This window comes from Staurois parvus, unplaced genomic scaffold, assembly GCF_062004578.1.
Source record: "Staurois parvus isolate SC_StPar_1 unplaced genomic scaffold, SC_StPar_1.0 ptg000335l, whole genome shotgun sequence".
NCBI lineage: Eukaryota > Metazoa > Chordata > Amphibia > Anura > Ranidae > Staurois > Staurois parvus.
In genome coordinates this window covers 1,260,048-1,277,500 of record NW_028318131.1, presented here as the reverse complement: position 1 = coordinate 1,277,500, position 17,453 = coordinate 1,260,048, and the positions used below count along the sequence as shown (strand labels likewise).

Sequence of the window (17,453 nt, the reverse complement as noted above, 5' to 3'; positions counted from 1 at the left end):
AAATTTGTCAATTGGCTCTAGTTTTTCTGTAAACAGAAAGTTTTCTACTATAGGCGTAATGACTACATAATGCACAATAATTATATAGATAGATGTCTTTCCACAAATATAAAGCAAGTGATATTGACTACATAACAAAGCCTAAATGGCATAATATATTGCATAGGATTACCAAGAAAAATTATAGCCATAAGCTAAGTTGAATCATTTTAATACTTAGGATTCTCACTAGTTTTGTCTTCAGTTTGTGTCGGTTTTGCTTCTCTTGGCTTTTCTCTTGTATTCGAGGAAAGGGCTATCTCTTACAACTGCACGTGACTACACGCTTCAGGTTCTTCCTCACTTGACTCAACCACGAAGGATTCTGGTGCTTTAGGAACTGGTAGCCCCTCTCCATGAGGAACTGGACGTATTGCCGATGGAATATTTGGATAGTGCACAGATAACTTTTTCTTCTTATTTAGCCCTTTTACAATTGGAGGCACCATACAAAAGTAACAATTACTAACATGATCTGTTGGCTCTCTCCAAATCATTGGCACAGCGAAAGGCATAGATGCCTTTTTTCCATTCAACCATTGCTCCAGTGCCGTCCCACAAGAATTGCAGCATATATGTGGTGCCCAGCTCTTGTCCTGGTCTCCTATCTTGCAGCCAAAATACAAGTTTTAGGCTTTATTAATCATTCCTGTTATCCTCCTTTTTTGTGAGATAAAAGTTATTTCACCGCAGATATAGCAGAAATTATCTGCTTTATTCACACAAGTTCGAGGCATTACTGAGTAGCCTATATAAGCATAAAACGAAATGTAAAGACGCTGTCGAACTCCAATCAGCTACAGATACTGCAGCTTTTATGCAGTGAAGTGATGCAATTAAAGGCTAATATTGCATCATCTCAGTATACATGCAATTTTCTATTGGTCACCAGTATCAATTGCGCAATATGCAGCTGAAGTTGCATCATCATTTTGAATGGCTTACGTCATTAGATGGGTGAATATATCATGGAAACTAGAGCCAATCAACATTTTTTAGGGTCATTTTCGTTTTCAGCACCCCAAAATTATGTAAGATTAGCTAATTTTATGCCCAAAACTTTTTACCTGTTGAACATCAGTGCCGCCCAGCAGTGCCCAGCAATGCCGCTGAGCAGTGCCACCCATCAGTGCCCAGCAGTGTTGCCCAGCAGTGCCAGGCAGTGGCGCCCATCAGTGCTGCCCAACAGTGGCGCCCATCAGTGCTGCCCAACAGTGCACAGCAGTGCCTGCAGTTGGTGCTATCGGTCAGTGACGCCTATCAGAGCCGCCCATCAGTGCCGACTCTCAGTGCCCATCATTGCTACATATCAGTGCATCATCAGTGCCCATCATTGCTACATATCAGTGCATCATCAATGCCCACCAGTGCTGCCTCATCAGTGTCGCCTCATCAGTGCCCATTATTGCTGCATATCAGTGCATCATCAGTGCCTCCTCATTAATGCACACCAGTGCTGCCTCATCAATGCATATCAATGAAGGAGAAAAATTACTTGTTAGCAAAAAATGTGAAAAAAAAATTGGTTTTCTTTGTTTCTATTTATAACATTTTGCACTTTTTTAATTTATAGTGCAAAAAATAAAACCCCCCAGTGGCGATTAAATACCACTGAAAGAAAGCTCTATTTGTCTGAAAAAAAATTATAAAAATGAGTGCAGTGATGCATGACCGCGCAATTGCCATTCAAAGTGCAACAGCGCTGACAGCTGAAAATTGGCCTGGGCAGGAAGGGGGGAAAGTGCCCGGTAGGCGAGGGGTTAATGTCCTGCACCCAATCACAACTAAAAGTCCATAAAACCATAGACATCAGATTCTCAGTACCTATATTAATTATAAGGACGCCTTCTAGTGGCTGCCCATGTCCATTAGTGTCCTTTTGCTTTCTTTTGAAAATACCCCGTCCATGGGTCTGCAATGGGAAATACTAAACTGTAGGTTATGCATTAGCAAACAGTGTCATTGACTCTCACCTGTTGGTACTGAGCCACATCCCTGTAAATATGTGTCCCTGGAACTTGCCCAAGAATGGAGTAATGAGGTCTGTAGGGGGGGGAAGGAGAACAATGAACTAAGAACTTGATGATCATCCAAACATAAAACAGGAAATCACTTCCAGAATAATCATACGTAATTCAACGTGAGAGAGAGAGAACTATATGATGGCCTCCTTCAGCCAAACCATGACAGACTTGAGTTGTGTTTATGTCTGCTAATAAGGGATTTAGAGAATAGATGTCAATTAAAAAGCAAAGTCCATTTGAGAGATGAGATATATCAATTCGTGAGCTACTCATGTATTCGAGCAAACACTGCAGCTATGCTAAAAACAGGAGTTTACTCAATTTACTGCAGTTTTAATGCAACCACAGCAGGCATTGCTTCATGGGATGTCATTAGGGGTGTAGCATGTGCTGTGTGACTTCGCTATTTCCTACATGATCGATCACAGTCAAACATTTGAGGAAGGTCTGAATCGGATTGGTGGCAGTGAATAAATTCTTAGCAGCAGGGCTGTATTTACCACAAGGCAAACAAGGCATTTGCCTAGGGCGGCATTTTTCAGGGGGGGCAGCACCACTCCCTGGAAGAAGGGACAGAAGAAGGGACCCATGCGGCATAGGGACCAGGTGCGATCCGAGAGAGGCTGCAGGCTGCTTGATGGTGTATGAAGAGCCTCAGAGACACTCATTTCAGGGGATGTCTGGAGCTGTGAAGGTGAGCGTTTTTCTCTCTCTCGCTGGGAGGTGGGGTGGCCGGTGTATGGAGGGTGGTGGTAGTGGAAGGCTTTCTTGGTGGGGGGTCAAGAGGGAGGGGGAGGTGGTGTTGGTTGGTGTCAGGCTCTCTCCGCGGGAGGGGGGGGGGGCGATTTTTGTGTAGCCTAGGGCAGAACAAAACCTAAATGCACCACTGCTTAGCACTGACTTTTTTTTTTTACACTAGGTTTTTTGAGACATAGCAAGAAGAACGTTCCATCATCCCCAGTAGGTGCAATCCAGGATCATCAGGTTACAAGCACAAGGTAGCAGGGTGGATCGGTGTAGTACAGCAATGCCAGGAACTAGGGTCCCATTGGGGAGGTGCAATGACATCATCATGACACAATGCGACCTCAGAGCTTACCCAGGGTGGGCTCCTGCAGCAGGGAGGTGGCAAGGGAGTGTGGATGGGTAAGTATATCTCACTGGGGGGGGGGGGTACAGAGCTCTCAAAACACACTGGCACTGAACTTTGGAATTCTCAATTCAGAACCTGGAATTTGAAACTTGGAACCTCAAAATTTTAAACTCAGAACCCTGGAATTAGATACTCAGAATTCGGAAATCAGAAATTTGAAACTCGGAATTTGCAACTCAGAATTCGGAAATCAGAATTTGAAATTTGGAACTGAGAATGCGAAAATCGGAATTTGACGCTTGTAATTTTGAATTTAGAATTTGGACTTCAGGACTCGGAATTTGAAATTTGGAACTTGGAATTTGGAACTGAGAACTTGAAGCTCAGAATTTAGAACTTGGAATTCAGAACTCATAATTTGCTCTACATGGGAAAAGAACAGTGTCTCTATAATTATTTTGGTTAGGGTTTACTTTTATAGTAAGCTGGAATAGGATAAATTTTAAGATTTTAGACTCACTAAATAAACCTACTGCAGTGGGGAACCATACATCAGCTATGGGGTAGCCTAATTTATTCTGCAAAACTCATCCATACACATTTTTCATGAACTTATTCCTTTTGGTTTTTTTTGTTGGTTATGTGTTAGAGAAGACACTAGTAGCTTGTGATGAGGCAGAACTTGGTTTACTTGTGTGGCTTAAGTTGCAAACATACAACACATTTCAGCAGACTGTAACATCAGACATCTTGGTTATAAAGAGAGAGAGAAGAAAGAGAGAACCAACAAGTTTTCAGATTGTATCCCCAACATTTTTGACTCCTTATAACGTCCTCCAAGATCTCCTGAACCCCTGTTTTTTCATCCTCGTTAGTTTGGAAGGAGCAGCACACGTTAGTTTGTGTCATGTGCGCTGCTCTATGCACACTACACATCCCATAATCCATAGTCCATCTTGGGGGTAAGCAAGGGAGGGTGGCTATGTTCCTACATACAGTGGGACCAAGGAGAATGATTGTAGCCACCCTCTAAGAGAAAGTCAGATCACAGCAACAAAAAAAGAAGTTTGGAGATTTGGAGGAGGCGGAGAGCAATAGAAAGGAACTTTTTTGAGAAGAATACAAAATGCAAAAACCAATTAAACCAACACCAATGCAAGACTTACAGCTGCGTCCTAAAGATGACAGTCAGGAGAGAGAAGGCCACAGAAACCGCCAGTCCCAGGTCTAAGTTCAGGAGTATCGTGGCCACAAATGTTACCAGCCAGACCACCTGAAAGAGACCAGATTAGAAGATTTCCATCACAGGAACAATTTATAGAACTCTCAGACCTGAGCCCAGTAGAACCTCGTAATAACAGTCGTTTACTCACCTTGAACACCATTGAGCTCTTAGTTCTGAGAAATTGCAGGTACTATGCGAATAGGTGCAAAATCAAATGTTACAAGGCTATTTATTCTCAAATTTTTCAGGAAAATGCCACATTCTGTCCACTAGATGCTTCTGATTATCATAAACAAATTCTAATTTACTCTGTTTGTTAGCTCCGTCTACCACTCTTTATGAATGAATAACATTTGACCTGGAGAGAAAATAGCCTAATAATATTGGTTTTTGCCCTTATTCCCACAGAACAAATGTAATGTAAAAAATTAAAAAAGAAAACAAATGCTGCAATACAATACAATTTTTTTAGATAGATAAGTTGGTTGACAGTGGTGGACTTTACGACCCCAGGGTTGCAAGATCTAGGTTTTGAGTGGATTAATGTTTAACTCTTTTTTTCTTTTATCACCTTCCACATAGAAATGCATTTGTCTCTGGAGCTCCATAAAATCTGCAGTGTCTGCTTAGGAGTTAGTTCAAAAATTATTTACCAAGTCAATTCTGTTTGTTCTCCATAGCAAGGGGATATCTCTGAACTGCTTGAAGATGCCCTTCAAATTCACAATGACAACTGATGCCAGGATTGCCTGAGAGGAAGAAACAAAGACATGTAATGAATCGGGGGTACAACAGTATTAAGATATGGCGATTGCTGGTTACCGAACCTAAATTATTCCAAAAACACTGCAGGGTAAAAAAGCTATACATTATAGTTAGCGATTAGCACTGAGCACCAATCTGCTCCACCACCTATCAGCTGAATCTGTCCAAGTGATTAGTTTCATGGTCTGGACCTCATCACCAGTTCACTGCCATCTCACCAACCTGCCCAATGATGGGGTAGGATTCCTCCTATTGACACCAATGATGGGGCACTATCCCTTCCATTAATACCAATGATGGATCACTATTCCTCCCACTGACACCAATAGTGGGGCATTATTTCTCCCACTGACATCTATGATGGGACACTATTTCTTCCACTGACACCAACGTGGGTCACCATTCATTCCATTAATACCAACCATGGGGCAGGATTACTCTCATTGATACCAAATGATGGGGCACGATCCCTTCCACTAACACTAATGATGGGGCGCTATTCCTCCCACTAACACTAATGATGGGACACTATTCCTCCCACTAATACCAATGATGGGGCATTATTCCTCCCACTAATACCAATGATGGGGCACTATTCCTCCCACTAATACCAATGATGGGGCACTATTCCTTCCACTGATACCAACGATAGGGCAGGATTCCTCCCAGTGACACCAATTATGGGGCATGATCCCTACCACTAACACTAATGACATTCCTTCCACTAATACCAACAATGGGACACTATTCCTCCCACTGACACCAATGATGGGGCACTATTCCTCCCACTGATACCAATGATGGGGCACTATTCCTCCCACTGATACCAATGATTTGGCACTATTCCTCCTACTGATACCATGGATGAGGAACTATTACTCCCACTAATACCAATGATGGGCCACTATTCCTCCCACTAATACCAATGATGGGCCACTATTCCTCCCACTGACACCAATAATGGGGCACTATTCCTTCCACTGATACCAATGATGGGGCACTATTCCTTCCACTGACACCAATGATGGGGCACTATTCCTCCCACTAATACCAATGATGGGGCACTATTCCTCCCACTGATACCAATGATGGGGCACTATTCCTCCCACTGACACCAATGATGGGGCACTATTCCTCCCACTGATACCAATGATGGGGCACTATTCCTCCCACTAATACCAATGATGGGGCACTATTTCTTTCACTGATACCAACGATAGGGCAGAATTCCTCCTAGTGACACCAATGATGGGGCACGATCCCTTCCACTAACACGAATGACATTCCTTTCACCAATACCAAGAATGGGCACTATTTCTCCTTCTACTGACCACAGACACCATGTACATTTTCTACCCCTACTGTCCGACCCCAACAACCAGCCCCCCCCCCACCAGAATTCTGGAGGACAGTGAACTGACCCTTAGTTTATTATGTCTGGAGACCCCTGGACTAGATGAATGTGTGGGAGCCACTGTTTAGACAGAGAAAAATTTCCAAATAGCAAATAATTGAGTAGACCAACATTTAAGCACACTTGGGGACTCTGTGTGCTTTGCTACCGCTCTGATGCTTGACAGTCAGCTTGGGTCTGAGAAAAGGGGACACTGGCTGGTGTTCTGAAGAGCTTGTCCAATTAATGCTACTGCAAAGGACTTTGCTCAGTTCTATTACTTCTGGACTGCCACAGTCTGCCGTAACAGGCCTGTACCTGAAGAGCTCAACCCTGATATTACTACTACAGCTAGAGGGACTTAGCTCACTCCTAAACTACTTGTTGCTACATGTTAAAGAGAAGTCTGGTATCTGCTTTCAGCCAGGACGTCTACAGTGCTCAACTAAGAGATAAGTTCACATGTCCTTAGTATGAATAGTTCTAATTTTGGAGTACCCTACTATAATTCCCCATCCCTGTCCCCAGTTCTACAATAAACTCTTAAAAAAAAACCCCATCCCCTATACTGGTCATTGAAGACAACGAGCCAAAGTATGTGTGTGCCTGGCTGCGGAGAGAAGCAAGGGGAGACCAGGGCAAAAATACAAGTGGCCCTCATGAGGGGAGCGCTGAACTGGCACACTACAGCATTACATGAAGAAAAACTAAAACCAAAAATAGGCAAGCATTTCAAGGTTTAATTTTCAGTTTGGAGTGTGGAAGCAGTGGTCTCCCTGCAGAGGTCCAACACAATGGCGTCCCTGGGGGGGGGGTGCAGGGCGCACCGGGTGACACCATCACAGGTGGTGGAGGAGCAGGATGCCAGCACAGTGACAGCTGCCCCCGCCCCGGTGTAGCGGTAAAATGAGTATCCCCTGAAGATATGTATCCCCTGAAGCAACTGCGCATGTGCCGGTTTCAGGCCGATCGCCGGCTCTGGGCTAAAGTCAGAGATCGGCTTCTTCGGCCTGAAACCGGCACATGAGCACTTGCTTCAGGGGATACATATCTTCACGGGATACTCATTTTATCGCTACACTGGCACCTCTATACATGTTACCACACCGGGTGACACCAACCCTAGGGACCAGGGGCGGACTGACAACTTATGGGGCCCCCGGGCAATAGGGGATCATGGGGCCCCTGTGTCCTCGACCACACCCAAAAAAGCCTATGAAAGGTACTAGGGGCATCTCATGGGGCCCCCTACTGACCCCGGGCCCTCGGGAAGTGCCCGAGTGCTCACATGGTCAGTCCGCCCCTGCTAGGGACACCTCTGGTCCAACATGCCTCCTGTTGAGTCAGAGCTCTCCGATCTGCAGGGGCACGGGCTCTGCTGATTGCAAAGCTATAGGTCTGACTAAGTCAAGAGTGTGTCAGACATCTGTAGAGAGACCACTGCTTCCCTACAGAGCATGCTGGCAAGGGACAGGCTTCTGTTCCCTGGCTGTGGATGCCTTGGGAAGGAAAAAACTAAGACTTTGTAAACCTTTTGTTTTATGCACCTGGAATGCATTTAACTGGTTTAAACTGAAAGTTCAATTGAGGTTTAAATATTTTATTGGTGCTATGATTAGTCACTTTGGTTACAAAATAATTTTAGTGCGAAATGTTCTTTCAGTGTACCAAGATGGAACAATAATGGTCATTGTACGGGGTCACCTAGGGTACTTCCTACTATTATGTCACCCAGAGAAGACAAAGGCAGATTTCTAATAAACTCACTTTTGGCAAAGTCTTAAACAGCTCACCGGCCTTCAGAATGATGACGAGGATAACCAAGCATGACATGGCTCCCGCGACCTGAGGAAAGACAGATGGAGTTTCAGCAACAAGGACAAGAGGGGTAAATATTGATAAGTCGATTGATTTGCTTGAACCAGCACCCAACCGGATATGGGATGATCCTTGAACCAGCACCCAACCTGATATGGGATGATCCTTGAACCAGCACCCAACCTGATATGGGATGATCCTTGAACCAGCACCCAACCTGATATGGGATGATCCTTGAACCAGCACCCAACCTGATATGGGATGATCCTTGAACCAGCACCCAACCTGATATGGGATGATCCTTGAACCAGCACCCAACCTGATATGGGATGATCCTTGAACCAGCACCCAACCTGATACGGGATGATCCAACTGTGCATGAACGTATGCCACAGATCCCAATTGTTCGATCACATTAGTCCACTCACTGTGGAAATGAGTGCTCCTTCTCCTTGATTAACCACTTATACCCCCTTCCTGCCCATGACAATTGCGCGGTCATGCAACACTGTACCCATATGAAATTTTTATCATTTTTTTCACACAAATACAGCTTTCTTTTGGTGGTATTTAATCACCACTGAGTTTTTTTAATTTTTTGCTAAAACAAAAAACACCTGAAACGTTTGCAGAAATGAAGAAAAGTGCATTTTTTTCAAAGAAATTACATTTCTTCATTAATGTATTCTGCTACATTTCTTTGCTGAAAAGAATAATAATTTAATTTGTATTTTTTTCACATTTTTCTATTTTTGTTTATATTTTTTATTAAATAATTTTTTCTTTTTTTTACAATTTTTTTTTCAACACTCTGACCAAAGCAATTCAATGTTACCATAGTAACATTGAACTACTCTCCGGGAACAAGAGTCATGCTCTGCATACATCATCAAGCAGTCCCTATCAGATCCCACCTGGTCCCCATGCTGCGTCTTACCCTTCTTCCATTCCTTCTTTCATTGGACAGCGCTGCCCCCCTTCTGAAAAATGCTGCGCTAGCAAATGCCTTGTTTGCCTTGTGGTAAATACACTCCTGGGTAGATCTCCACCTCTTTAAGGTTGCCTACCCCTGGTCTGGATGTTATATGAAAGAACACATGCCCAGCATCCCTTTAGACATGCATGTTCCTCCTTGTTGGCCACTGGATGGTGCATATATTAGCTGTATGATCTGCTGATCAGTTGATTACACTATCAGACCTGCTTCTGGCACAGACTGCACAACTTATGTCTGCAACACCTAGTGACCAGCAAAGAGGAACATGCATTTCTAAAGGGATACTGGACATGTGTTATTTCATATAATGCATTATTGTTCCCATTTGTCCACTCCTCCTCCTATTCCTGTCTAGACAGGGGTTAAACGGTATTTTAACCCTAGCAATGACCTTCTCTTATTTTCCCCCTATTTGATCTGTGACATACTATTGAAAGTGATATATCTGTTTGATTAGTGGAAAAAAAAAACATTTGATCCTGCCAGAAACCTTGTGAGCTTGTAAATTCCCAGGCTCACTATTTCTGCTGCACTCTTATCAGGCACATTGTCCTCAGTGTGTGTGCTAGGGTGACATTACTGCTGCTTCAAAGACACAGTACAGTGAATGAGCATTGTCACCTCAATGGAGGCAAAATAAAGCCTGAAGAAAGAAAATAAATGCTGCCACCACATATAAGGACTGGCAAGCAGCAATATATTGCATATTTGTTCTTGGGTTTAGATATATTTTAATCAGAGAAAACAAAATCTCCTATAAAGCACTGGACTACTCCATTAAAACTGGGTTGCCAAGCAGGAATGATGCAGCAGAGTAGTTGGATGCAGACCCAGAATTTATGATGGTGACAACAGACTACAACCAGCAGATTGATCCTCAGAGAAGATGGAAAGCCCAGGATTTTGGCTGTAGGATAAGCAGAAGAGGCAGTTGTTTTGGGTGCTTCAGCAGGAGAGGGTGCAAAATGGGTAGGACCTGCAACCTACGCTGTTAAAGTAGTTCAGAGCTCTTTGGGGGGACATCTTTTGGCCCTTTCACCTTGGGTGCTAAAGAACATGGTCCTACCCCATGCTAGGTCAATGCATGGCTCGGCTCAGGAGCTGATGCTCTTATCTCAGTAAGACAGAGGATTTTACCTGGCTGTTCCCTCCAGTGCTCTCCTGTACCAGACTCCTCGACATGGCTGTCCCAATCGTGAAACACTGGAAGAAACTTCCCACAGAATTACTAAGGCCAAGAGCGATGAATTCCTACAAGATAAGAGAATTTCTATTGCTCTGTAATTTTTTTTCCAGTAACATAAGAGTACCGTAGGAGATTTCACCTGGTTGCTGTCTATGTTGTAACCATGTTTCACCGCGAACATCTTCACTAGAGAGATGGTAAAAGCGTAGACCACCACCGCTATGGCAAAGGCATTGCCAACCACACTGGTAAAGATGGAAACATCTGGCACGAATGGAGCCTTCAGCCTGCAGCAACAAAAGGAGACGTGTCATCATCTAGTTTACATGGAAGGCAGCAAGAACAAGCGTGCCATAGAAATGTGCAAGTCCAATAAACCTTTTTTTGGGACTAAATAGTGTCTCCTGTCAAGGCATAGTGCCCCAAGGGCCAGATAAAGGCAAACAAAGGGCCACATCCAGCCCCAGGGCCATAGTTTGGAGTCCCCTGCTCTATCATATTTTATGCTTTTAGGTTATGTTCATTTTTACCACTCTTTGTGAAGATGATACCAACATTATGTTGTGTAGCGCACCACCTAAAGAGCTCCTGGTGAATTAAATCCTATTTGCCCCTCAGGGCGCACACACACAGCCAGGCACACAGCATTTCCATCATTCTTCCTCTTACTCAAAGGTCAAAATGGGGGTTTATTTTTATTGGGGAACGATGAATATGGGTAGGGAGCATGGGATGCCCCGAAATTGAAGAAAACTGTACAACGTGAGGATTGCCTAACTTCCGGCTTCTCTGCACAACTTTTGGAAGTTTCTCACAACGTCTGGCTGCCGTGCACAATTTCTGGCTGTATTGTACAACCTCTGTCTGCACTTTCACAAAGTTCTGTCCCATAGGATCTCTAGTTGTCTGAGACCTATACTCCTCCTAGAGTCTCAAAGCACCACACTGTCACATTTGCAGCACTAGGATATTTTACTCACTGAGCCACAGGATCATTGGTTTCCTCCTGTCGATATCCACCAGGCTTATCCTAGTGAGGGGGATGTCGACTCACACCACCTCTTGGACAACTTGGGCTCTCTCCCACAGCTTCCTCCTGGCTTTCTTCTGACCCAATTGGTTCCTTGGGCTGCTTTATGTAATAGCCCCCCCCCCCCCCAATTAGCCCCAGCAGGGACCGGTTTTCTGGCTGGCTTCCTCCAAGACTTTTGACCTGTACTCCTAGAGTCCAAAAGCACAACACTATCACATTTGCAGCACCGGGATATTGTACTCACTTAGCCACAGATCATCAGTTGCCTACTGTCAATGTCCACCTGGCTCTTCCTAGTGAGGGGTTTGTAGACTCACACCAAGGTGCGTATCTGCCACGAGGCAAACAAGGCAGCTGCCTTGGCCGGCTTTTTTCAGGGGGGCGGCACCGCCCCCAGGCAGAAGGGACCAGTGCCATCACTGAAAAGGGCTGTGCTGTGGCAGGGGGGAGTGTTTGTGTGGGGAGGCGGGGTGAGGATGGGTGAGGAGACAGAGAACCTATCAGCCATGGGGCCGCCTGGACAGGAGAAGCGGCTGGGTGGCACATAGAGGACCATGCATTTCTCGGTATCTTTAGGTGCTGTGTCTCTCTCTCTCCTGTTTCTCTCTTTTCTTTCTCTCCTTCTATACGTCTCTTTTTCTCTCCCTCTCTATCTCCCGTTTCCCTCGTTCCTTCTTTCTCTCTTACTCTCTGTCTCCTGTTTCTCTTCTTTCTCTCGCTTTCTTTCCCTCTCTCTCTCTCTCTCTCTCTCTCTCTCTCTCTCTCTGGTTTCCCTCCTTCCTTTGAAAAATAAAAACCTACTGACACTAGTGCCGGAACTACCAGGTTGCAAGGGTCACTCTTGCGACCCGGCCCTGGCGTTCTGCCACCGGGCTCCAATGAAAAGGTCCCTGGGCTTTTGGCTGCTCAGTTCAAAGTGCCTGGGCCTATTTTTTGTCCCAGTCCAGGCCTGGCCATGCCCAATAAAGGGAACAAAGTCTATGAAGATCTACAGGTTCTACTCGTTTTACTAGGAGGTGTGGTATCTGAGTCTTCTCTGAGGTTCTGGAAGTTTAACTATATTGGTGAAAGCTTGATGTAGACTAGAACATTTTGGCAAGTGTGAAACGACTTCATTGTATTTTATATTGTGAATTGGTGGACACAGTGCCAGCACTGGGATGAGTCCTATTAACTCTTTGAGTGGCTTCAAGGTCTAACGGGTTGTGCAGCACCCATCTAATGTCTGTAGGCAAACCAGTCTTCCATAGTGCTTGGTATAAACCAGGCCTCTCCAGCTGGTTCACAGTCTCTGACCGTCTCCTGTATCCTGTCCGCAGTCTCTGACCGTCTCCTTTAAGATGTATGCAGTCTCTGATCTCTCCTGTATCCTGTCCACAGTCTCTGACCATCTCCTGTACTATGTCCTAAGTCGCTGACTGTCTCCTGTATCCTGTCCGCAGTCTCTGTATCCTGTCTGCAGTCTCTGACCGTCTCCTGTATCCTGTGCACAGTCTCTGACCGTCTCCTGTGCACAGTCTCTGACCGTCTCCTGTGCACAGTCTCTGACCGTCTCCTGTGCACAGTCTCTGACCGTCTCCTGTGCACAGTCTCTGACCGTCTCCTGTGCACAGTCTCTGACCGTCTCCTGTGCACAGTCTCTGACCGTCTCCTGTGCACAGTCTCTGACCGTCTCCTGCAGGTGGAGCGCTAATATGAAGAGGTGGAGCCTAAAGCAGAAGGGGCGGAGTTTACAGATGAAGAGATGGATCCTAAACAGGAAGGGATGGGACAAATTTAGATTGGGGGGGGGGGGGCACGATTTTAGTCTTGCCTAGGGAAGCACAAAGCCAAAATACACCACTGAAAGGACATCATGGGTACAGAGCAGGTACAGGACATCATGGGTACAGAGCAGGTAAAGGACATCATGGGTGTACAGAGCGTGTACAGGGCGTACAGGGGTGTACAGGGCAGGTACAGGACATCAGGGGTGTACAGGGCAGGTACAGGACATCAGGGGTGTACAGGGCAGGTACAGGACATCAGGGGTACAGAGCAGGTACAGGACATCATGGGTGTACAGGGCAGGTACAGGACATCATGGGTGTACAGGGCAGGTACAGGACATCATGGGCACAGAGCGGGTACAGGACATCATGGGCACAGAGCGGGTACAGGACATCATGGGCACAGAGCGGGTACAGGACATCATGGGCACAGAGCGGGTACAGGACATCATGGGCACAGAGCGGGTACAGGACATCATGGGCACAGAGCGGGTACAGGACATCATGGGCACAGAGCGGGTACAGGACATCATGGGCACAGAGCGGGTACAGGACATCATGGGCACAGAGCGGGTACAGGACATCATGGGCACAGAGCGGGTACAGGACATCATGGGCACAGAGCGGGTACAGGACATCAGGGGCACAGAGCGGGTACAGGACATCATGGGCACAGAGCGGGTACAGGACATCATGGGCACAGAGCGGGTACAGGACATCATGGGTATAGAGCAGGTACAGGACATCATGGGTATAGAGCGGGTACAGGACATCATGGGTATAGAGCAGTACATCATGGTCACCACCGACCTTCAAAATTTTCAAGCAAGCTGGGCACAGACAACCATTTATCAGAGTTTCCTGGTTCAGCTAATTTGCACGTGAGAGACTTTCACAATTTAAGTCTAATTACACACATTTGCTATCTGCAGCTAATTAGTCTCATACATTATTCAGTGCTTACCCAGTTGGGATGTCTCCGACAATGTCCACACCATACGCTTTGTTCAGATCGGCCCCGTACGCGATCCCAGTGGCCACAATTAGCTAAACACAGAGTAGACGGGGTGTCAGGTGCATCTGCTACACAACATTCCTACAGTACAAGATCTACAAGGACTTGGGTACCCCGACATTGCTAAAGGCAGAGACGTACATTGAGCCTAGGTTCACACTGCTGCTATACAATTGTGATCTGACTATTAGTGCTACCTGGATGCAACTCTGATACGGTTTGCATATGCTATGATTGCACTGAAATCGCACAGAAACCTTTCCAAAATCGTTCTGTACTGACTATGAACAAACCCTATTGAATAATGTGATTTCCCTCGTCATGCGATTCTCTGTGACTCAAGTTGCACCTGATATCGCACTAATGTGAACCAGGTCTAATGCCGGCCATAGACGAGTCAAAAATCAACCGATTTTTCGGCCGAAAAAAAAAAAAATTGGCTGATTTTTGCACCGTTAGTGGGTTAATTTGTTGGCTGTTTTTCAGGCTTTTTGCACATTTTTTTTTTTTAATTGGGCATGTTGGAAAGTTTGCGGCCGATTTTGACGATCGGCTGATTTTCCCAGCAATGATGGGCAAATCGGCCGATCGTTTTACCGATAAAAAATCTGCGCATGAGCCGTGACCGGCAAGAAGAAAAAGGAAAAAAGAAGAAAGAAGATTATATTTTATATGAAAGTCTTGCGGTGGCAACAATGTATCTATTTGTATCCGAATAAAAACATCTGTATCCCAAAGGGATACAAATGGATACATTGTTGCAACCGCAAGACGTTTCATGTAAAATATAATAGCGGACTGCAATTCTTCTTATTCTTATGTATTGCTCCCCTGTCTCTGCAATGGACAGAAGTAATTATGGGGTTAAATGCCAGCCATAGACGGGACAAAAATCAGCCTTTTTTTACCGTTTGGTGGGAACGTCAGCCGATCGAACGACCGATTTTTTTTTTTTTTTTTTAAACGGCCGATTTTCGACCCGTCTACGGCCTGCATAACCGTCTGACTTTAACATTGCAGGTGAATTCATTGATAATCCAAGCTGTCCAACGTGTCACTTGAGACCCGAAAATAGACAAACAAGAAGCATGCTGATAGGCGGAGAGAGCAGAGTGAGATAAAGATGAGCTCGTCATTGTGTTGCTGCTCCTTTTACTGTACAAACAGGCTGTGGGAGGGGGGGGGGTCCAGGATGACCAGGGATCATAGAAAGTGAGTGGAATGACCCACTATACAAATATAGTTTAAAAAAAAAACCCAACAAAAGCAGCTGTATTAATAACCGCTCAACCGATTGATGACCAGCAACGTACCTGTATATAGGTTCTACGCACTTGTTATACCGGGATGATGCCCGCAGCTGCAGTCATCATCCCAATTCTGTTTTTTGCTGTAAGGAATTGTTATATAGTATTTATTATAATTTGTGGGTTTGCCCTTGTATTGATATCACCATTATACGCCTTTGTTATTATTATCGATTTTATTTATTTCATTATTACATTTAATAGGCGATTATATGCTGATTGGTTAATAGGTTTCTAGGTGTGTGTGTGTGTGTGCGCATCACTCTTTTTTTTTCTCATTGTCCCTGCCTATTGTGGTCACAGGGGACGTTTACTTTCCTTGTGACAGCAATAAAAGTGATTAAAAAGAGAAAAATTAAAGCGACAGTGTAAAAATAAAAAAAATAAATTGTAAAGTGGTCCTGTCTCCCTGCACTCGCACGCAAAGGTGAGGCCATGCATTGGTCCTGTGCGCACACAAGCAGCGATTGTCCCATACATGTGAGCACGGACGTCCCTAGGGTTGGCGTCACCTGGTGTGGGAACACTTGGTGACCACCCCTTCGGCGATCCCCGCAGAATGGATCGGATCTGCAGATTGAGCAGAATGGATCAGACTCATTATGCTCCCCAATCTACAGATCCGATCCATCCTGCGGGGATCGTTGGCTTTCTTTACAACTTACCTTTTCGTGGAGCGGGTCCGGTGTCACTCCATATAGGTTGCAAGCCAACTATCCCCGCAGGATGGATCGGATCTGTGGATTGAACATAATGGATCGGAGTCTGATCCATTATCCTCCCAAATCTGTAGATCCGATCCATCCTGCGGGGATTGTTGCATGCAACCTATACGGGGTGACACCGAACCCGCTCCACGAAAAGGTAAGTTGTAAAGAAAGCCAACGATCCCCACAGGATGGATCGGATCTGCAGATTGGGGAAGATAATGGATCGGACTCCAATCCATTATGCTCAATCCGCAGATCCGATCCATCCTGCGGGGATCGTCGGCATGCAACCTATACGGGGTGACACCGGACCCGCTCCACGAAAAGGTAAGTTGTAAAGAAAGCAGACGATCCCCACAGGATAGATCGGATCCATTCTGCAGGGATCGTCGGCTTGCTTTACAACTTACCTTTTCGTAGAGCGGGTCCGGTGTCACCCCGTGCGGTAGGTGTCACCTGGTGCTGCGCGCACCTCCCGCACCTGCCTCGTGACGCCAATGCATGTGAGGTATCACCATGAACGTCAGATCATGGGCAGTAATTCTAGCACCAGACTTCCCCTGTAAATCTAAAGTGCTAGGGTCCTTTCACATGGGTCAGACCCCCCGCTTGCTATGTGGGGGATCCCTCTGCTGATCCCCGCTGAGCAAGCGGATGACAGCTCTGTGTCCGCTCCGCTGCTGCAGAACAGACACAGAACTGTTCACTCTCCTCAATGGGCGGTCGGATGAAAACGGACCACCTATTCATTTTCATCCGACTTGATCCGACGGACTGAAAGGAAATTGGATCCCCATTCCGTCCCTTTTTGGCGGATCGGATGTCGATGGGTGTAAAACGGACCAGGGGCGGACTGACCATTTGGAAACTCGGGCACTGCCCAAGGGCCCGGGGTCAGTAGGGGGCCCCATAAGATGCCCCTGGTACCTTTTTCATAGGCTTTTTTGAGTTTGGGCAAGGACACAGGGGCCCCATGATCCCCTATTGCCCAGGGGCCCCATGTGTTGTCAGTCTGCCCCTCAAACGGACACATGTCCGTTTACACCCGCCGATCCAGAGAGGAGAATGGAGGTTCCGAT

The 17,453-nt window shown here is 45.8% G+C and overlaps 1 protein-coding gene across 2 annotated transcripts in view; it reads right to left on the bottom strand.

The window, feature by feature from the left end:
* Positions 1-17,453, bottom strand: part of LOC149457102 (solute carrier family 26 member 6-like) — a 72,676-nt gene that overhangs the window by 22,266 nt on the left and 32,957 nt on the right. For both annotated transcript variants that reach the window (XM_089684073.1, XM_089684074.1), the window contains exons 8-14: positions 14,307-14,389; positions 10,680-10,827; positions 10,492-10,605; positions 8,307-8,384; positions 5,035-5,130; positions 4,323-4,429; positions 2,013-2,082 (exon numbers count right to left, since the gene is read on the bottom strand). In XM_089684073.1, coding sequence (XP_089540199.1) covers positions 2,013-2,082; positions 4,323-4,429; positions 5,035-5,130; positions 8,307-8,384; positions 10,492-10,605; positions 10,680-10,827; positions 14,307-14,389 — 696 coding nt within the window. The remainder of the gene's footprint in view (positions 1-2,012; positions 2,083-4,322; positions 4,430-5,034; positions 5,131-8,306; positions 8,385-10,491; positions 10,606-10,679; positions 10,828-14,306; positions 14,390-17,453) is intronic.